Source organism: Caloenas nicobarica, chromosome 1, assembly GCF_036013445.1.
Source record: "Caloenas nicobarica isolate bCalNic1 chromosome 1, bCalNic1.hap1, whole genome shotgun sequence".
NCBI lineage: Eukaryota > Metazoa > Chordata > Aves > Columbiformes > Columbidae > Caloenas > Caloenas nicobarica.
Window position 1 is genome coordinate 48,385,858 of NC_088245.1, and position 22,296 is coordinate 48,408,153.

Genomic DNA, 22,296 nt, shown 5'->3' on the forward strand with positions numbered 1-22,296 from the left:
GGTGTGGCTGTGCTTCTCCCACCCCAGGATTTTTATTTTGCCTGGTCAGGGGCTGCACTCGCTGCTCTAATACATGTAGAGACACTGAGCTTTGACGCAAAGAATAGAAATGTGTGAGAAGGGGCAGCCTGTCCAACTTCATGCTGCGCTGGGATTCATAAATTTTGATATTGACCCATCTGGTTGTTCCTCGTGCGTGTTTACACCCTGAACAAGCTGAATACCTTGCTTTGAGAAATAGAAAGCTGGAGAGATAAATTGCATGACCTCCAAGTCCAAGGAGTCCCAGCAGCAGCCGTGAGCAGAGTCTGCCTGCACAAGCTGCGTGGGCCTGGCAAGGCACAGAACCCGGCTTTGGCGTGGGGTGATGGCTCCGACCCCTCTGGAGCCGCCTCTGGAGGGTGTGATGTGCAGGGTGATGGTGGTGGTTACACAGGGGGTTGCCCGGTGGTGGAGGAACCAGCAGAGTCAGCGAGAGAACAGCAGGCAGGGCCATTGTATGGGCGGGAGGAGCAACTGCAGTGTATTTCAGGTCTGTTTTTCCATGTGTCTCCCCCTCAGTTCAGGAAGGACAGGGAACTGCTGGAGAGAGTCCAGCGCAGGGCCACAAAGGTGATGAAGGGAGTGGAGCATCTCCCTTATGAGGAAAGGCTGAGGGAGCTGGGGCTCTTTAGCTTGGAGAAGAGGAGACTGAGGGGTGACCTCATTCATGTTTATAAATATATAAAGGGTGGGTGTCACGAGGATGGAGCCAGGCTCTTCTCAGTGACAACCAACAGTAAGACAAGGGGTAATGGGTTCAAGCTGGAACACAAGAGGTTCCACTTAAATTTGAGAAGAAACTTCTTCTCAGTGGGGGTGCCAGAGCACTGGAACAGGCTGCCCAGGGAGGTTGTGGAGTCTCCTTCTCTGGAGACATTCAAAACCCGCCTGGACACCTTCCTGTGTAACCTCACCTAGGTGTTCCTGCTCCAGCAGGGGGATTGGACTAGATGATCTTTTGAGGTCCCTTCCAATCCCTGACATTCTGTGATTCTGTATTGTGTGTCTGAGAGGCAGGTGAGAGTGGGGCAAGGAGGTCACCGCATCTACATTCAATGCGCTGTGAAAATTGAGGTGACGGGGATGTGGAGCAGGCGTGCGCTCCCTGCGCGTTCGGCAGAGCGCAGTATGGCGGCAAGGGCGCCCAACGGATCATCCCTCCCTCTGGCCAGTGAGCTGGGGTCTCGTGAGGGAGCCGAGAGCCGAGGCGGGCCCCTCGCCAACACCAGGAGATCTAAGGGGCAGCTCGCAGTGTGGCAGCCCTCTGCTTGGGATGAGTCAACGGGAATATGGCGCTTCTGGCTTCCTTCAGTTTGCTGTCTCCCTTTCGATACAGCTGAGCTACCTCGAGGCCCTGGTCTGATGGTCCTCACCAGTATCAGTCTTATCCAGATCATCTTCCATTCTGCATTGCAGTCATATCAACTAAAACCATGAGTTCATCTTGGCTAGTAAGGTCTCTTTAAAAGAATACATTGATAGTGCTGAGATTTGGCTTCTGAGGAGCTGAAATAAGGTGGTTCATTCAAATGGTGCTGGATAGGGTCTGCCTTTCCTAGGGATCAGAGTGCCCAAGCTCAACAAAATGTGGTAATGCCAGCACATCCAAGTGAAAAGAACCTTTAACTGCAGAGTTTTCTCCTTTGATGAACTGTGCTTGGTAGATATTGAGAAAAGGGTAGCCGCCTGATGTGAAGGCAGCTTTGGAATGGAAAGGTAATATTTCCATAACAGGAGAAGGTAACATCTTGAGTAGATACCTATTCCAGGTACAAAACAGTGACTTGGAAATGGAAAGAATTCACTCATTGCTTTTCTCTGAAAACGTCCTTCTACTGCAATTTATTTTTAAGAATTAGCGTTGGTGATAGCCACATTTCTGTGCATTAAGTATTAGAGAATGAAATTCAACTTACGGGAGAAAAAAATACTTTTGTGGAGTGCCTACCACACTTTCAGATGTTATACACAGCACCATAACTAGAAATGTGATTTGCTGTGAAAATGAGGGGTATATTTATATAACAGTGGAATTAATCACACCATCTGTTCAATCTGAAATTTCAAGATGTGTGTTGTGCATAGATGAGTATGAAATAGTTTTCTGATCTGAGTACTACTGCATATGAGTTGGGTGGAGGGGAGTTGCTTTGGTGTTGACTTCTCTGGAGGTGCTGCTCATCTTCATTTCTGTTCTGCAATAAATGTTTGGGGTTGTTGTGGTTTGTTTTTTTGTTTTTTTTTTTTTTTTTTGTTTTTGTTTTTTTTCCCTTTTTTTTTGGTTAGCAATCAGAAATGATAACGTTTTTCAACAAGAATATGACCTGCTTTCAACGCAGATATAGAATTGGTACATGTTCAACAGTAAAAAAATCTGTAATAGATGTGTGAGCCAGAGCACTGGGGTGTTAATTTGTTTTGGTTTGGTTTTGGTCAAATGTCACAATTGTAATAGATTCTTAGCACAGCATGACCACTTTTAGTCTGAGATCCTCCATTAGGGAAAGCATAGTTGTGTAATTAGAGAAGAAAAAAGGTGTGCTACTTACCTTGGCAGGCTCTGTCTGAGCTTGCAGCAAGAAGACTGCTATGCACTGACGATACCTATTTTCATGCTGTATTAGGAAAGCATTTCGCAGGCTGAAGACTGTGGAAAAAGTATGGAGAAATGATATCAATTCCTTCATGCAGCTGCGGCCTCACCAGTGCCGAGTACAGGGGAACAATCACGTCCCTAGTCCCGCTGGCCACACTATTCCTGATAGAAGCCAGGATGCTGTTGGCCTTCTTGGCCACCTGGGCACACTGCTGGCTCAGGTAGCCAAAATCCTGCGGGAGCCGTGCTTGAGCAGGCTGGTAGTAGCAGGGAGGGGGGCAGAGCAACCTGTGACAATGCACCTGATCTGTGTGGCATTGGTTTTTTCAGCTGGAGTCGACATCGCTGCAAACGAAGCGATGGCAAGCGATGTGCGGGGTTGTCTCCCTGTGAGCAGCGGCCCTAAGCCAAGCTCTGCTCCTGAACCCATGCGGCCCAGAGGAGGGCACAGATCTCGAGCTGCCCAGACAAGGCAGCGCTTTCCTGAGTCTAATACAGTTGACATATCTTTTTGATAACCTTATCTAGTTCATATAGCTTCCTCTGAAGCCTTGTACTATGTAGAATATCTTGCTGCTCTGTAAGGCTTCTCGTCTAAGCATTTCCAAGTGCTCTACAGTCAGACCTCAAAATGTTTCTGGAAGATAAATTGTCCTATAATCGTATGTTTATAGAAAAAGTAAAGTGGAGTGCAGACTGGTTAAATCATTGCAGCAAATCAGCAGCAAAAATTTATAGCTGGAGAGGCGGTACACTTCAGAACTCATGGTTCTGTCTGTGGTCAATGGGAAGCACAACTTTACAGTTCTAAAAATGAATTTTCTGGTCAATGCTCAGCATCAGGCTCTCAGTAATATTTTCTAAAAGAAATTCTGTGACTGTAAAGATTACCAGTCTTTGATACGGTGACATACCAGTGGGTCTGGCTCCTTCAAACTTAGTGTAAAGCATTATTGGTGAAGAAATAATAATTGCAAAATGAAATCCAGAGCAGATTTTTAGAAGGAAAGCAATTCCTAATCAGAAAGCATGTTGCTGCTTGCTGTCTTCAGAGATGGATTCCTACTATCACGCTTACATGTGTAGTTACATCTCTTGTACAAGGTCCTGGCATTCATGGATAGTTCTGCCTTTAGGGTATCTTCCCAGTGTTATGAGCACATTGTTATATCTCTCATCCTTTCCCTGATACATAGTAGGCTTTGGGCTAGAATTGGTCTGCATAATTACCAGCCTGCTGCTGCTGCCGAAAGGGTATTTCTATGATATTGCAATATATTGTTTTTCTAGTCCTTGCATTGAGGTACATTTCTTTCCAAAGCGAGATCAACCCTCGGGAAGCTAATGGACGCAAAAGTACTTGTTAGATCAAAAATCAGGGTTTCATTTTTTATTAATGTGATGGATCACTCGTGCTACCCTTTCTGAGAACATGCTAACTAATCTTTTACTGCCACCAGTAGTACAAGTCTCCTTCTTGAGACTGCAAACAAGTTGGCAGCATTCCCCAAGGTCACACATTTCTGAGATTTTTTTTTTTTTCCTGCAAAGGGACATTTTCTATTGACACTAGAATTTTTGCTTGGTGCTTTACACAAAATGGTGGAAATCTGAACTGCAAGCTCTCTACAGTAATTTCTCTCATTATTGTTATTGTACCCCACTCTAATGGGTCCTGTATGGGGATGGGGCTTCCAAGGTGTTACAAGACACCAGGTAAGTAACAGAGACTGCCATAGCTACAGCTGTAACAAAGCTGGTAGGAATATATGGGAGAGAAGTCAGATAATGAGGTCCAGAGTGTGGAAAAGGACCACAACCAGTGGTTGCAGGTGGGTCACAGGGTTAAGAAGGACCCTGGTTATAAATCTCTGAATGTAGCAAATTCTGGCTAGGAAAAAAAAAAAAATCCAAAAATCTTATTCCCATCTCCATGATATGGCTTTTATGCCCAATGTTGTATGTGCAAACAGGAGGGTGGCTGCACCGCCCTCTCCAGCACCCAGAAGCTGTTAAAGTTGGGCCTGGGCTTAGGCAAAAAGGGTCTGTCCTCAGCTCTGCCCCATGGGTGAGAGGTGGCTGTTGTGGTTGCTTTGTTTCTGCTTGGGTTGGTAGGAACACTCATTAGCAGACAGACAGTGTCTGGAGTACATTTATAAAAAGGTTATTCTTCTCTGTGTTCATCCCCTTATCTCATCTTTAGTCATTTGCCTTTTGTTGCCTACCTTTATTTCCTGTCAGCATTGATGCTGAATGCTAACTACTCTGGGTGAATATCTTTCAAGGTTATTATAAATTTTATGGGCTCTAGGCTTATTTTCCGCATCTATTGACTTCCTGCAGAGCACTCAGGCTCCCCGAGCTTTTTCTCCCAGTCTTTAGGATTAGGTTGGCTGACAGGCCCTGAAGCCTGGCGATTTGTATTTCTCTATTTCTGATATAGGAGGCTCCCGGGATCTGGGCAGTGTTAGGCTGATGTGTGAGAGCCTGTAAGAGCGGCTCAGACCAAGGGGAAGCCTGATTTTTAACAGTCGCTCCCTCACCCAAGCTCTGATTTGGTGACTCCGGGGATGTTTCTTTGGAAGGGTAAGGCTGGTCTCTCTCTGTGGGGGTCAGTTCTCCTCCCCTCTTCACCCAAGGGCACAGCAGCAGGTGTTATTGGGGCAGTTTCCCCTGGTGATGTGTTTGGATGTCTGTGAGAAAAGCAGCACTGACGTATGGTGGGTGATTCCCATCCTCTCAGTAGCTGGTGGGGAGCTGAGGAAGAGCAGCTTCAGGAGATAAACCTCCTCTCCAGCCTCCTCAAGAATTGCTGCTGTGCATGTGTGAGGACACCCAGGAGAGCAGCGTGCTGGGGTGTTGGGCAGCGGGACAACAGGAAAAATGCTGCATAACTAGTATGGAATTGAGAATGTACTTGGGTAAGAGGCTTGGGGTTTCATGGAGTGTGCTAGGACAGTCAGGGCAAGGAAATACTTGGCTCGTGACGAAGAATTCATGGAGTCTTGATACCTCCTTTGGGGTGAACAGATAATATCTGACAGTTGCCGGTGTGTATGTGAAAGTCACTGCAAAAGAACACGGGGTGCTTTTGTGAAGACGTTCCAATGCGTGTGGGCACATACCTGTAATGTGGACGGGGTCAACGTTTTTCAGTATCAGTCTGTCTAGTGGGATGGGCTGGTCTAGGACTGCGCAAAACCCACCCTCTCTGATGAAGGACTGTAGTTCAGGAGTGAGGCGAGGACAGACAGGGATTAAGCCAGTGTCTGAGCCCCCGTATTTCTGGGAATAGAAAATGAAGTTGGTTAGCTAGTTGTCTGCCATCTGCTCATGAAATATAGGCACTAAAGAGCCCCTAAATTATGTGCTTTCTCTTATCAAAGGTACTGAGACAGCTTGTTTGCGTGAGGAACTTCAGAAAAACTCCTCGGTACCTACAGCTCTTGTACTAAAAGAGCAACACCTTGTACTAAAAAAGGCACAATAGTAACACAACCCAAGTCCACAGGCAGAAAAGAGTCAGTTTAAAGTGTTCAAAGGTCTTTTTTCACCCCCTTACCCCTGTTATTTTAATAGCAGGACGACTTCTCTGTTTCTTGGAAGTGTGCTTCCCCATTTCCCATTGCATACATGCAGAACACAGAATTGCGGGGGCTCCAGATTGTTTGAAGCCCTTCACAGAAGCTTCACCAACACATGTATATGGGGCAACTCTGAGAGATTTGCCTCTGAGCAACAAGTCCCTTGATTTCCTCCTCCCTTCATCCCCCCCTGCCATTGCAAAGGGATGGTGCTGCTGGTCTAGAATCTCTCACTACATGTCTTCTCTATCTCCTACAAAAGCAGAACACCTGCTTCTTAAAAAAAAAAAAAAAAAATCAAAACCAAGAAGTCTTTAAATCAGACACAAACTTATTGAGATTTTGAACAGGTCCACTTAGCCTTAATTTACATCAGCTTCATCAACTTAATTAGCTAGATGCACTCCTGCATTGAAGCTTTAGGAATTTCAGGTCATCTGGTTTCTTTTTTTTGTGGCTAAATACAGAGATGTATCATCTATAGAAGTCTCTCTCTAGCATCTTTCATCAGTAATAACTTTCTTAAGAAAAGTCATCGTTTCCATTTTAAACTAGGGGAAATCAAAGCAAAGAGAAGAAACATACAACAGGGAGTGTTGGAACTGGGACTGAAACCAGCTTTCCAACAGTTCTAATATCTCTGGGATAAAAATTTCTCACTTTGCTGGACTGAGTCATGAGGGGAGCATCAGAAAACCTCCTACATTCTTGAAACTTTTCTGAGCTTCAGGAATCTAGCACATCAGAACAACAACAGGAAAATATTAAGATCTTGTAATGTAAATTCTGCCTGTCATAGTGTTCCTATAACATATTGAGCCTAGAAGCAGGGTTTAGAATCAGTGTTATGGTTTGCTATTTGCATAAGGAACTATCATCTGTCCTTCATGCCAATTAGTCATCTTGTATTTTTATCATTAGATCAATCTTCCAAAGTACATTCAAAATATTTACCAAGCTAAAAAAACCATAATAACTGCAACCATGTATATCTCTATCCATTATTACCTTTTTGTTGCGTTTCATTTTGGTAATTAATAGAAGATCATCAAACAGGAAGAGATAGACATCAAGGAGTCTTGTACTTTCTGAGGAGGAAAACAAAAAAAATCACCTTGGTGGCATGATTATTTTAAGGAATTGCTACATCTAAGATCAGGCACATCTATGAATCACTGTGTCTTACAAAACGCTTTTATCAAAGAAGCATGATTTCCATCATAGTACAGAATTACTCATCTCCTAGTCTGTGCTTTCAAATGCAGTGCTTAAAAAAATTATATGTCTCTTGATGAATTTGACTACTATTACTTGTACCTTGTAGCAGCTACTTCATTATGAAAAAACAACTGCTTACCTGCTATGAAAAGTGACCTGGCTCACCTGGAGTACCGTCAAATACAACAATCGGCATGCTATAAACTAGCAAATCCTACCTGGTAAACAGTGAACCTTCTGAAAACAGCAGAGATAAAGAAATAGGGAAGTGCAAACTTTTCCTGGTACATTTAAACGATGTTATGTTGCCCTCTTCACAGGCTTTTGCAGTGATGAAATGTTAATTGACAGTATCACAAAAGCCTTTCAAAAACTACACAAAACAATATTGACTTATCTTTTCTTCCTAGCTTAGATGACATGAGAATGTGAAGAATATGAAAACAACTGTCTGTGAGAATGCTTCAAAGTCTTTTAGGTTGATCTCCAAGCCATGTTGAAAACTTGGGTATTGTTATAATAAACAATAGGGAACGATTTAACAAAAGCAAGAGTATTTTTTAAACAACTTCCTGCAGGAAACCTAGGCTCTCTACTGGACTTGCAGAGTTTTGTCCTTTGACCTGTTTCTTGTTTATGGCTCCTTCTGTCCCTTTCCATGAATCTTTCATTTCCCTTTTTGCTCCCAACTTAACTGTCCTAATTCACTTCCAGAATCACCTCCTTTCACTGCTGCAGCCTTTATTCTATATAGTCTCTTCTCTGGCTAGTCTGTACAAACACGATATCTCTCAGCATGAAAAGCTGGCATGAAACACCTGGCTAGTCTTCACAGCAAATGAGGTTGGTCAGAGCTATTGCTTCCAGGAAATCTTGCAAGATCCTAAAATACTTTATTGGGTGTTTGGTTCTGAAAAGTTTGGTTTGGAAACTTCTTATCTCATTAATGTTGCACAAAGCAACATCAGTAACTACTGAAAATTGAAATTCTAACTAGGTCATGGATCAGCCAGTTGCATGGAGAATAAAGAAACTACCATGAGGACCCTGTTGTGTGTCAGTGGAGATTCAGAAGACTACAAACAAGCAAGTTAACATGTAATAGACATCTTATAAAAACTACTCTTCTGTAAGTTTCTATGAAGTCAAAAACATGTTAGAGGGCTCTCCACAGCATCTCTTGCACAGCAGTAGGCTTTCGTGGGTGTTACATAGGAAAGAATTATTTGTCCTAAACTCTGTCAGCTGCTGTGGACAAAATTTTCTGCTTCTTTCATTTATACTGTGTTCACAGAGTCATTGAATGGCATCAGTTGGAAGGAAGTTCTGGAGGTCTCTGGTCCAACCCACTACTCCAAGCAGTCCAAGCTAGAGCAGGTTGTTCAGTCAGGTTTTGAGTATGTGCAAGAATGCAACCTTTCTGTTACCCTGTACTGATATTTGACCACCCTAATTGTTAACAAGTTTTTCCAGGTATCTACTGGGGCAGTAGCCCATGCTGCAACTTGCATTGTTATGTCTCATCCTTTAGCTCCATCTGCCTTAAATCAGCCGTTAGGCAGTTGAAGACAACTGTAATGTCTTCCCTGAGCCTTGTCTCAGGGACATGTGAACTCACTTCTCGCAGCTGCTCCTATTCTCAAGTACATGATTACCAAAAAACCCCATGCAATTGTGATCTCAGTGATCTCAGTTTAATTCAAACAAGCACAGTTCACCTTAACACAAGACTTGCGTAAGCCTGTTTGGAATTGTGACTTTAGGACATGCTCTTTTCTGTTGTGCAGCATTACATGTGACTTGTGATTTCATTTTTGTCTTGAAAGATATTTCATTCAGACAAGTGGCCAAATCTCAGGCATTTTTATTGCAGATTGCAGGCAGCTGGCTGTCGTGATGGGTAAGAGCTACGCACATAACTCCTCAGTTTTCTAATTACCTACTGCAGAAAGAGACGTGGACACCTGGTGGCCACCCGGTGGCCACCCTTACCTCCTGCACTGGTGTCTCATCAAGAGGGCAATGAGCGCAGAGGGAAGGACTGGTGGGAGAGGACTGGCTTTCTTCCTCCTCTGCCTGACACCCCCTAAACATCATAGCAACCTTTTCTTCAGCTGTCCCTGATATTGTGCCTTCTCCTCTGCTACTACAATTCTCCTCATGAGGGAAGGAAAACAAAAACACTGAAAAATGGAACATGTCCCCTTTGCTGCTCCCTTTACAACAATGGTGGTCTGAAACAGAAAGTGTTTGGTGCTTATTCTCTTCACCTCTGTTCCTGAGGAGGTGGTGAAGGAAACGTAAGGTATGGGCTGTGCTTATTTCTGTCAAATGGTTGCTACAGCCCTGCAGTGACCTTGGCATACAGCTTCCAGCATCCTTTCAGATGCTGGTCTTCTCCAAAATGCCCAGGCTCTGCCTCCTGCTTTGGCAAGGAGGAAACCCTCCTCTCCTGCACAGGTACAGGTTCTGCAGCAGCTCCCCAGCAAGCAGCAAAGCAACCGCTCTGCTACAAAATGATGTCTGTGTGTATGGAGACGTGAGTGTCCCTCCACTTTGTTGGGGTGACAGCAGCTGCGAGCAGCACTGTAGAAATCAGCATACTTGGGTGGGACAGCTGTGCTACCTGTGGAGTTCATGGCATGTTGTATGAGTGCTCTCTTCATAAAAGGGAAGCCACCTGGTGGGATAACACCTTCTTGTTCCAAGCTGTCCATCAGAACAGCAGTCTTAGCAGAGGTGAAGTATGAAATAAAAATAGCAAAAACCTATGGACTTTTCAGTAATTTTTGATGAAACACGTAGCAGATATATGAGATATGCTGACATCGGTCCTCAGGCCTGTGGGACACCTTGTATAGGGCAGTCTAAACTTCCTGATTTCCTATTGCCATGTTCTTGAATGTGACAGTAAAACTCTCCCTTTGGGTGACAGGTGTTGGCGAGTCCAGGTGATTTCTTCAGAACCTGTCAGACTGAACATCCATATGTGACAGTAAAAAATCATGCAGATTACCCATTCTTTTGGCTGTTTCTCAGTCTCTCTATGACAAGCTGTACATTTGTTTTTTATTTATTGCATCTCCCCAAATACTGTTGCAGAGGTTCATTCTGGACCTGCCTAACAAAATATGATTCTGTTAAGCTAACTCCTGATATTGGGACATTGAGGGACATTACCTGCTAGTGTTAGCCTCCCTTCATGAAGGAGAAGTCTGTTCGCTGAAGACAAAATGTTTTCACTGCTGTTTTCTCTTAAGCTTTGCTTCAAACACTTGACCCAAAAGAGAGAGAGAGAAAGGAGAATCTCGCGTATCTGATGATGAGATGGGAGGCAACCAGCAGTTAAACTGAGCACACATGGACTGCAATCTCAGGCTAAATACATCACACAGCTAATAGCTGAGCATGCCTGTGTTTCTTCAGCAATGCTATTGCTTCAATCTGTTTAGAGTTTTGAAATGTTAAGCTGAATTTTTCTTTTCTGGAGTGAGTTTAATGGTTTTTGCAGACCTGAGTGTAAACAGATATAATCCTTGATGTGTCACTCACCTGATGATGTTACCATAATGATGCTTGAAGTCTGTTTGTATGGGTAAGGGGGTAACCACAGCAGAAAAGTGCACATGTTCCCAGGTATGCTGTGTAATTTTTTGCAATGCTATTTAAATGTAAATAGAAATTTATTTCACTCACCTTGTGAAAGAGGCTCATAATTTCTATTATACTTCATATCTTTACAAAAAGGTAGTAATACTTACATGAATCCCATTTCATTCTGCCCCCTAAAAGCAAGCATTGGAGAGTTGTCCTGGATCGTATGATTACACTGTCTTGGATGCCAGCAGAGATCAACCCGTGCAGCCATCCAAAGTGCTGTGCAGAGCCTGCATGCTTAGACAGTGTTTGCAGTGCTCAGGCTGCAGCTCCTCCTGTGAGAGCAGAGCCACTCCCCAGTAACTAGAGTATAGACAACCAGCCAACTTCAGACCATGCTATATAGATAGGAAACTAAACCTTCCGCAAGAAAAAATGCCCTTTAAGAAAATGCACTTACCTGTGGGACAAAAAATCTCTTGTCACGATCCCAGACTTGAGGCCAAATTATGACCTCTTGCAGCTGCTTGAACTTCTGAAAGTTGTCCAACCACTTGACTTTACCTTCCAGATCCCCTGAAATATGTGAAACATCAGTTACTGCCAAGGCTGGCAAAAACAGTTGTGTTTCTAGAAGATGCCGAATACTGATTTTCCTCCAGTGGAAACCAGAGCGCCTCACATGTGAAGCCCTAGATGAAATCTTGGTATCATTGTAAAAAATTACTAAACTCTTCCTAGGTCAGCAGAGCCAGAATTTCAAACCATGCATTAAAACAGGTTTAAATTCACTGTTAAATGCAAGGGTTATATTTACTAGTCCGAATGAGGGGGAATCATATAAAACTTGATAAAACTGTAATCTTCAAAAGTTAAAAAAAAAAAAAAAAAAAATCCTGCCTTTCTAAACTGTCTGGGATACTGAGAAAAAAATAATTTTTGTTACATACAGCCTGATCAACAGGGTGTTGAAGTTAATGAGAACTAATTTCAGGGGAAGTGGTGCCAGAAGTGACTGAAGTATTTAACTGGGATGGGGGCACCTCAGAATGTGAAAAATGAGGACTCTTTGCTGATTCGGGGCCATTATGGGGAAAACTTCAATGGACCTGAAGCTGAAATTCCAAGTTTTTGTGTGGAGTGATAACATAAATAATGATTACACAGACAGGCACGCGCACACACACACGTGTACACCAGAAGGGGAATGCTGGGACTGCAAATGTTCCTTATGTCACTGATTCACTGATCAAAACATGGAGGCAGATCTTTGTCAGGTGTCTGTGAATAAAGATGTGTCACCCCTCTATCTTTGGTTTCCTTGGCCTAGAGTTATTTAAACTCTAGAAGGACCTGTTTATTTGCCAGTAATTTCCCCAGATATCGCATGGTCTTTTGAGGCCATACCTAACACTGTTGTTCTCCCAGCAGAAGTCTCCAGACTAGTGATAAAAATACCCTTTTCCTATGCGACGCGTTTTCTGTTGAAAAGTGTGCTCCTTGTGTGACCATTAGGCTAGACTCCTCTCAGGGACGTGGCAAGAAGAGAAAGAACCCGCATCTCTCCTTTAGGTGGTAATTCTGTCATTGGAGTATTTAGCCACAAAGCAGCAGCCCCAGATTTATCTGTCTTTAGAAGATATTAACTCTCTCTCTGCCCCATCTCCCAAGGAGGTGTTTGAGCCTTCAGCCTCCAGGACAGGGAGAAGGACAGCTGCAGAGAGAGTGCCACCATGCCGGGTGGCTCAAGGCAGTGCTGTGGTGCAGGTGGGCTGCTGGTTGGGATGAAGCACTGCCTGGAGCCTCTCCCTGTCAAGATTGGCAGGATGGGCATTTTGTTGATACACAGTCGTCTTCGACTTCAGCGGGAGCTGCACGAGGCCTTTGGAGAATTCACCTGTCTGCTGATGTACTGTAAGACACTTAGAAATGCATTTATGGCTTCCTGAACAAGACTGGATTAATATATTATTTACTTAAAACATAATTCAAGAAAAAACCTAAAAATCTTCCCAGCCCAATTTCTTGTTTTTCCACAATAGCTAGAGAAATTCTGTAGCTGAGAGATTTTTTCAGCTACTTTCCATGGTAGAACCCTGTCATTTAGAACAAGGTCACTAACATAATATTCCCCTTGTGAATACAATTTTATCCTATTAAGGATTACCCCCAACAAATCTTCCCTAGACATAAATCCGACTGAAAGACTTCTTTGTTTGAGATCTTTCTTGATTTGTTCCAATTTGTGATCTCTCTTAATTGTTTGCATGTCACTGCAGATGATTCTGAGCAAATACAAGTGACTCACTGATTTGTGAGTCCTGTGACCTTGCTTAGAGAGGCTTTGACAGCACAAGGGTGGCACCAATCATTTCCTACAGAATGAGGAAGGACTCAGGATTGTAGAAAGACATGCACATCCTCATTGCATTTATGCAGGGAGATCAGACCCATTCACGCTCAAAGGACATGCACAAAAAGGCCACGTAACTTGAATCGTTAATTGCACACTTGACTTTTCATATTAGCTACTTACGTATGGACTTTTCCACCTTCTCTTTAAGCGACCAGAAAAAGCCTTTCTCTGTCTCATCAGAGCTCCTCTTCCAGATGTTGTGAAGGAGGAGGGGATAGCGCGTCAGTCGGTGCAAAGGAGCGACCAGCAGCTCTGGCAGGCGCAGCCTCTTGCACTGTTCGTTTTGTTCACACCACTGCTGAAGACAAGGAGAACCTGCCTGAGGCCTCAGCTGGCAGGGAGGCAGCAAACAGTTTTCTGCATCATCAGCTGACTCTGACGAGAGAGGCACCAATTAAGCATGAGCTTCTCACACAATGAGAGTGAGGGTAGCGTAAAGACCCTCTAAAGGGGGAGTCACATCGCTCCTTCAAATTCACATTCTGTGCTGCTGCTCCCCATTTCAGAAGCTGTGGCCATGCTAGGTGATCAAGTGGTGCTCTTATTTATATGCCGTTTTAATTTCATCAGGAAGACCCCAGTTACATCTGAGGGTCACCTTATGTTTTAGGGTCATTTACTACTTCCTATTGGGGACCTTTGTCCCTGTCTGAAATCCTCGTCAGGGAGTGAGCAATATGCATCTCCCAGGCCATGAAAGCTGCAGTGCTTGTGGTTGCTACAAAGAGGTCTCCACGAAGTCTTGGGCTGCCTGTGAGAAAAGGCCTCTTCTTCAGGTTTCGCTTTCTAACTCTGTAATGTTTAAGATCAGCCTGAAGTATTTACAGGACACAGTGTCCTGCTTATGATAAGTCAGAAAGAGCAGAACCCTCTCCCTGGGAGTCCCACTGCTGCACTGGCTGGAGTTGTTGCTTTCAGGCTGATGCGGCATTGGCACAGACAGAACCTGCTGTGGTGCTGTAACTGTACAAAGACATCACTGGTAGCTCTTTCCAGCCCTATGTGAGGGAGGTAAATGACCACTTACTGGTAGTGTTATGATAGCAGGTTCTACATTTGCTTTATCTATGGGCAAGCAAAACCTGTCAGAGGAGCTAAACTGCTGCTATTGCAGAGGCGTCGCTTGCTGTGCTACCCAAGGTGTTGTGTCCTCCCTGTGGGCACAGGGGTCAGTAAATACACATGAGCAAGGAAAGCAGCCTGGCTTTTTCACCAAAGCTACCCCACTCTCTCATCACAGGCCCCTAAGACACGTGAAAGAACTGACATGCTCCTGGCTTTCTATTTTGGAGCACAAGTCTAATGAGGAGCAGCTCAGGAAACTGGGGCTGTTTAGCTTGCAGAAAAGAAGGCTGAGGGGAGACCTTATCACTCTCTACAACTACCTGAAAGGAGGTTGTAGCATGGAGGGTGTTGGTCTCTTCTCCCATGTAGCAAGTGATAGGACAAGAGGAAATGGCCTCAAGTTATACCAGGGAAGGTTTGCATTAGATAGTAGGGAAAATTTATTTATGGAAAGGGTTGTCAGGCATTGGAACAGGCTGCCCACAGAAGTGGCTATGTCACCATCCCCGGAGGTGTTTAAAAGATGTGTAGATGAGGTCCTTAGGGACACATTTTAGTGACAATGTTAGGTTAGTGGTTGGGCTCAATGATCTTGAAGGTCTTTTCCAACCACAATGGTTCTATGATTATATTCCCCTTGTTTTGGCCTGTATCGTTCATCTCTTGAGTTTGTTTATGTCACCACTGATGTGACATAGCATAGAGGCTGGAGGCTCTTTTGTACCCAGGGAGTGTGAGCCCCGTCATCTGCTAAGGCACATAATACCCTACGTACTGGGGTCCCACCCAGCATCTAAAAAAAGCTGATATGTAGGACATACATCGAAGCAAAATAAAAGTAAAATATTAAGAGAGCTTTTTAATATGTGGCTTGTGGTGTGTGTGTGGGGTTGTTTTTTTTTCTTTCTGTAACAATTTCACTTTGTTAAGGTGGGGGTCTCCAAGTCAAAGGATTATGTGCAAAACATATGAGTGATACAGGCTGGCCATACACAATTTTTTGCTTGCAAAAATGCAGTCAGTTGTTCCCTTTTGGCTTCCCTTGTTGCCTGTTCAAAATTACATGTATGGAATTTCACATTTGCAGGAGAACATACACTCAGAAGGATGATCTATCATATACTCTGCAGTTCAAAAATCAGTGTAAAATGCTATCTATACAGTTTTGCTTCCAGCGAACTTTCCTAGTCTGATGTGAAAATCCTGTCATACGTCAGGAAGGCTGAAGACAACAACAACAGTAACAAAACTATCACTTTACTTTCAGGTAGATGCCAAAATCTTCTTTCTGTCTCAGGCTTTCCAAGTAGAAGACAGCGGAGGTATAATTGAGGCAATAAATCTGGTGTGTCTGGCAGAGGTCACCCTGGAAAAACTACAGAAAAGACTTGGAAACTTATCAAGAAAGAAAAATGTCATGACAAAGGCTGGAATAACAGTTTTGGTTTTGTAATGTGTATTTTACCTGAGATTTCCTTGTACCTAGGAAAATAGGGGAAGAGGGAAAGGCGAAGTTAAAGGGCAAGATAAAAAGTAGTAAAAATGGTAAAGTAGTAAAAAACCCCACAAAAGTGCTCAAGCAATGCATGGGAGCACAGTTCTAACAGCTCTGCAAAGGTGTGAAACATTCTCAGACTTTGTCCTCATTAGAAATAAATGATGTGAAATTCATGTAGAAGCTGAAGATAAAAGTCACTACCTATGCAACAGCTTTTCATGGCCTCACAGAGCACGTCACTTTATATGTGAGTGTGTTAGCTCTTAGGAATGTTGAATGCCATCCACAACAAAACTGAGTTTTGTCTGGGATTTTGTCTGTCTCACACAAGCATTATTGATAAGAATGCCTGAAGTCAGAGCTGAAGGGGGTGAGAAGATGAGCTCCAGCCTTCCTTTCCCTTTTTAAAGTCCTTGCCCTGAGGTAGGGTCCACTTTAGTATTTTCCTGGAAATTTTCTAGTGGCCTCTGCTACTAGGGGAATTTTGGGTCCATGAGCTGGTTTCCTCACTGTATTACTGTTTCTAACTTTTCAGTCATTGGGAAGCAGTGCAGGAGACAGAGTCCCTGGAGACTCCTGTTTGGACAACTGCCTTGTTCCCCACGCAGGCTGCCCTAAAGGGCTGCAGGGCAGTGCTTGGCAGTGGCAGGACAACTGGGCTGAAAGGGCAAGAGGTACTTCAGTCCCACTGGGCTCTTAATGAAGCACTTAAATGCACTTGCGGGTCTGTTGCATGGATTAGAGGAAGGATCTATGCTGTGGAGTGGAAGGAGACAGGGAACACCCAGCGATGGGGCTGGGGTCTGGTCTCAGGAAAACATCTTCCATAGAGCGAGAAGCTCATGTGTGCTGGTGGCAAAATCTCCTCAAGGTTTGAGCTACTGTTGCCCAGGAAGGGAAAATCTTCCCACGCTTTGTTCCACATAGAGAACACCTTTCCACACCTACCTCAAACATGTCAATGAATAAAAAGAAAAACACTACCAACAGAAGGTGCTTGAGACTGAGACCAAACTGCCTGTGACAAATGACATGTCTAAAACACTTGCATGCTATGATAAATGGTCTGCCGCAAGGACCTGCTGAGATTAAGCAAGAATACTTCTGATTATGTTACCTTTCTGAGTATGGAGCTGAAATCCATAGGAGAGTCTGACTTGCTGACATGCTCCTTCACAGCTTCAAAAAAAGTTTTTAGAAAACTGAGACTTATCTAAGTAAGGGGGAAAAAAGAGAAATTAGCATCAGTGGTTTTCTGAAGTTAAGTTTAAAATAACTTTATTTCCCATCCTCAGTCTCCCTAAAGGCTCCAGGCCTAATGGAGTGCCTATACTTTTCTTCCTGACATTGCCAGATTTAGCCTCAAAATTACACCCTGAATTCTTTAATTAATCAGAAGCTAAAACAAACATATACAAATACCCACTTACATCATGATAATGTCATTTGACAAAAGCTTTGAAACAAGATTACGTTTATTCCACTTAGACTTATTTTAGGGCAGCAACTGTATTTAACATGAACTGACATGGAAAATTACCATACATTAATGGTATCTACTGGAAAACACTGATTGTGTATGACAGAGCTGTGACAATTAAAGAAGTGTTTATGATCATTTGAAGAAGATACCGTCTTGCACAGTTTGAGTTTGTTTCGCACTATTGGAGGGAAAGGAAATTACTATACAGTGCTAAAAAAATCATGTATTCCACAGAAATTTATTTTATATGTTTGCATCAGATTCCAAGGGTGTCCACACTGTCAGTCAGATGTGGATGAAAGCTTGTTCCTAAGCCCACACTTGCCTCCTGAACACACTATTTCCACACAAAGTCATGACCAAACTCGGCTTCAGGCCAGATTTTAGTCCAGAAAGGAGCATCACTCTCTGTGATACTGCTATGAACTGCTGTTGTAGCTGCACACACCGCTTTATTTGTTGCATTTATGGGGACAAGGTTGCTTATAGGATGATGCTAATTCTTTCATTTTGACAAGGGTGCATTGTGCACCTATTACAGCATGCATTTTTTCGTGGATTCAGCCTGATGTCCAGTAGAAATGCATGTTGTAAAATACATTGTAAAAAGACGTAAAAGGTGTGAAGGGCAGCTGCATTCTGCTACATTTGATCGCTGTTTTATACACAAATATGCATAATAGATGGTCATTTCTCATCCTCATTAATAAGGACAACAAAATTGGAAAGCAAAATTAGAGAGAGGAGGTTATCAATTTTTGTTCACTTGCTTTACTGGAGTGGTATAATAAACAGCAAAGTCTTTGTGCCCTTCCGTTTGTAAAAGGAAAGTTGTTATTGTAGTTATTTTGCCATTCTAACTGCTTTGCTGTAAGGATTGTGCAGTCGGAGTTTATCTTCAGAAATCCTTTTAAAAGGATGATGCTTATGAGAATTAGTCTCAAACTCATGTTTCCTTCAGAAACAAATGCCAAATGAGCTCTTCTCTGTGTTCAAATGCCCATTTATCTTTTGCTGGAGGCACATGAAAATAATTTGTTCTGGTGAAATTTGACCCCCACTGATATACCAAATAGAAATGAAAAAGTAATTGTTTGAATTAAGTTCCAAATGTGAGCATTGAATCTGAAGAGAAGTTTCATGGATGGTTTGCTGTCTCCTTTTATTGGGCTGGTTGATTTCTGATCTCAGTAAGATTTTATTTTTTTACTCACCTCGTTTAACTCCTCTAAGTTTGCGAAAAGTCTCCACGAATCCACATCCAAGAGAAATTCATTACTCTGGAGGTATTTTAGAGTACTCATAAATATCTTAAAAAACAAGACAAATCCATGTTATTAACTATTTTTGCCAATTCAAAATATATTTTTTTTTCTTCTTTTTCTTTCTGAAAAAAACATGTTTGCACTTTAGTTCTCATGAAATGATGGGGAAAGCAGAAGACGACACTCTGAGAAACTTTTTCTGACCTGCCTGAAGGCTAAATATTGAGCTTTGTATGAGGAGGAGGGTATCTGGGGTGTCTCTGCAGCTGCCACAGAGGCAGCTGTGCCCCTGCTGTGCTTTCTGGCTGAACAGGGACAACTGAGCCCCCTGCAGATCCATGTGAGGGAAATAATAACATCAGAGCTGCAGTTGCAGACTTCTGTGGCCTTTCTAAATGCTTTCGTTTCTGCCCCATGCATCAGCTGTTATATAAGTTGTTTAGATTTACAATGGGAAAAACAAAAAGTTGGAATAGCATAAGTAGAGGGTTCATGATGTTTTTTAATCTGTTTGGATTGTTCTGTTAACCTGTACTGAGTGAAAATTTCATGTGTGTTTATTGGCTGGTTTATATTATTTGAGCTCTGATGGTGATCTTGGAGCTGTGCTGAATGTGACCTAAATCTGAAAAAACTTAAAAAATGTAGATTATGGGGTAGAATGTTTTTGTATATGTGTGAAAAACATCAATGAAAAACCCCATCACCCAGGTGCTAAGACTGAAGAGCTGGTGAGACTATTTGCTTAGCCTTGTGTAACTCTTTAGTCACCATGAACAGTTGACTGGAGAGCTTAAAGGGGATTTACAGTGTTCTTAAAGTTCCCTGTTCAGAATCATTAAAATCAGTGGAATATTTCTATACTGGGAAGTACTTAGAGTAGAAGGTATCTGTAAAACTGGCTACTCAAATTCAATAGGTTCTTTCTTTGGCAGGAGAGTTTGGGAAACCGGCATGGCTGAAAAGTTTATCATTCATGGGTCACTCAGGGCTGGCTAAGGCTTGTCTGTGGGTTCCTACGTCAGGCTCACCAAGCAACTTGCATGTCCTCACCCTTCCCAGGATTCACTCATTTTTTTATCTTCTAAGAAGAAAGAGTCTCAAAGGAAGGACACTTCCATCCTGCCTTGGAACTGTAGCTGGTCCTGCTGTCCCCTTTCCCTTCCCATTCTGCCCCTCCAATTCAACCCACTCCTCTGTTTATTCCCTTTACTTTGCAGTACTCCTTATATTGCCTAGGCTAACTTTTCAGCAATGTGGAAAATGTTTCGCTAATCTTTTTCCTTTGACTAATAAGAAAACAGAAATTATCTGTGCAGAATAAGAGAAAGTTGATAGGAAGATATTTAGGGAAGCTTCCACCCTTTTAAATGAGTGCACTAACTTTTGAAGTGTGACGAATATGAAGAGTGCAGCTATTCTTGTAACAGTGTGTAGTACTTTTGTCCATATTTCAAAGCTCTCAAAATTCACCAGGGTGTGGCAATTTGGAATTTTTGGGAGAGGAGCTGTTTTTTAGTTTGCTTGTTTTCTTGTAATAGTAGAACTATGGGTCTTCTGAATTCTGAGGTTTTCATGCTCTAGTCAGGATAATCTAACCACAGCTCTATATGAAGTTAAATGAAGAGTATAATGTTACAGGCTAGTGGTAGAGAAATATCCAGTATAGTCAATTGGAGAGTGCCTTCAGATTTAGTGAGAGGAATAGTGATATACCAGCTGAAATTACTGGAAGGATCTGCGATCAGGTGGTGTTTACAAAGCACTAGAAAGTGATGTCCAGAAGAAGAGATGCCATCAGGAAGATAAAAACCAAAGGAAAACACCCTGGAAACAAGATGAGCAGGCGAGATGCTGGAGAAATAGCAAGTGGTTGTCATTCCCCTGTAGACACCCATAGAGAGGTTATAGGTGGCTTTATGACTGCCACACTGACAGAAAGGCAAATAATGTTTCATTATCTTTGAGAAATGAAATCTGAAGTTACCATCTTGAGAATCAGCAAATGATCCAGAAAGTAAGTGCATTCACTTGTGAAAAGTTCCCATACTGCTGCTTCTTTTTTCACTTCTAACCGGCTGTTGGCATCTTTCTGCTCAGTCTGTTGCACCTTTATAAATTCATGCCAAGATTTATTCTATTGATTGAAGAAGAAAGAAAACCACTGACTGTTACATCAGCTTCTTCAGACCTTATGAAAAGAATCTGTGATCTATTTGCCCAGGTAAAGAGCCTGGCTGCCAGTATTAGTGATTCGTCTTCCGGAATCTTAAAGATTCCTTTAAAAAGATTAAAACCCTCCTGACACTTTCCTCCAAAATATTTATAATATAAACACACTGAACTGAAAGTAACACAGTATGATACTCTCTATTTGTAGGATGCTGTATCAAGGAATACTGTGCAAATGCTGAGGTATTGAATCTGTCGTTCTGCTGCTGCTCCTGGAAAGCAGGGATGGATGGTAGCTTCCCATTTTCCAGGTGGATACATTAAGGTACCAAAGGACTAGATCTTCATAGGTACTTGGATACTGTTTTGCTTAGTCCCAAGGTGGCCGCTATCACCCTCCTGACCTGCTCCCAAGTCAGACATTCACATATAAGTTAGGCACTAGCAGGAGTCCTCAACAACCAGTTCCATGGGGAACTGCACACAACAGCCTGCCACGAGAAGAAAAAGGTTTGCCCTGGAGGGGGAATGGTGTGAGATGTGGGCTATCTGAATGACACCCTGGTAGCCCAAGCTTGGTATTTCCATGACTTGGGGTCCCAGAGGCTGGGAGCCTTGTTTGTCTGGCAGACAGGCTTTGGTGGGATTTCTGCAGCTGAACCTTGGTGTTGGCACTGACCTCTACCTGGCCACCTCTGAACATACCCCTAAGGCAGCAGTGGGGGTGACTGTGCCCCATTTGGCACCTTTTTGATGCTGCAATTTCTTTCCCCAGATCTGCAGGCACTGCTGAGAGGGTTGCCTTGATGTCTTTTTCTGAAGGTGGTACCTCCTTGATTTAGGGCAGTCTGGAAGCCTGGCAAAATCCAGATGGTTGTGAGGGCCCTTGCTAACCACCTACAACACTCACAGTTTCCCCCTTGCACCTCCATTTCAAACAAGAAAAATATACCTTACGCTTATGCATTAGTTTTGCAGAAAGGTCTTATATCCAGATTAATGTAGTAAAAAATGGCAACTTGAACATAAAATTTTTATCTCCATCTTTAAGTGTCCTTGGTACAGTATACTGAGTATTTTGATACCTTAAAGAAGAAAAAATCATATGTGCTGCAGTCTATGATCTCAACGGTTGAAAGACAGTTTTCCAGATCAGATGCTTGCTTCTGTTTGTCTTTGCCCTGTTGAGTGACAAAAAAGCAAAGCCCCAATTCATACAATGCCCCCTTGCCATGATCTATAAGGAGCTTGCCCTTGACTGAGTGATTTCCTCATATTTCCAGGCTCTCCTACACACAGATGAGACAGTCATGGCACGTTTATTTGTAGCTATGGGTGGGATGTGTAGGTGGCTTAGGTG

At 43.0% G+C, this 22,296-nt stretch overlaps 1 protein-coding gene across 1 annotated transcript in view; it reads right to left on the reverse strand.

Moving 5' to 3' along the window:
* The window catches only part of PLEKHG7 (pleckstrin homology and RhoGEF domain containing G7), a 33,244-nt gene that overhangs the window by 756 nt on the left and 10,192 nt on the right, over window positions 1-22,296 (reverse strand). The window contains exons 5-15 of the mRNA XM_065626809.1: window positions 22,022-22,117; window positions 20,752-20,901; window positions 18,714-18,809; window positions 17,134-17,229; window positions 15,780-15,893; window positions 13,574-13,748; window positions 11,498-11,613; window positions 10,621-10,714; window positions 7,231-7,310; window positions 5,764-5,923; window positions 2,592-2,689 (exon numbers count right to left, since the gene is read on the reverse strand). Of these exons, the coding sequence (XP_065482881.1) occupies window positions 2,592-2,689; window positions 5,764-5,923; window positions 7,231-7,310; window positions 10,621-10,714; window positions 11,498-11,613; window positions 13,574-13,748; window positions 15,780-15,893; window positions 17,134-17,229; window positions 18,714-18,809; window positions 20,752-20,901; window positions 22,022-22,117 (1,275 nt within the window). The remainder of the gene's footprint in view (window positions 1-2,591; window positions 2,690-5,763; window positions 5,924-7,230; window positions 7,311-10,620; window positions 10,715-11,497; window positions 11,614-13,573; window positions 13,749-15,779; window positions 15,894-17,133; window positions 17,230-18,713; window positions 18,810-20,751; window positions 20,902-22,021; window positions 22,118-22,296) is intronic.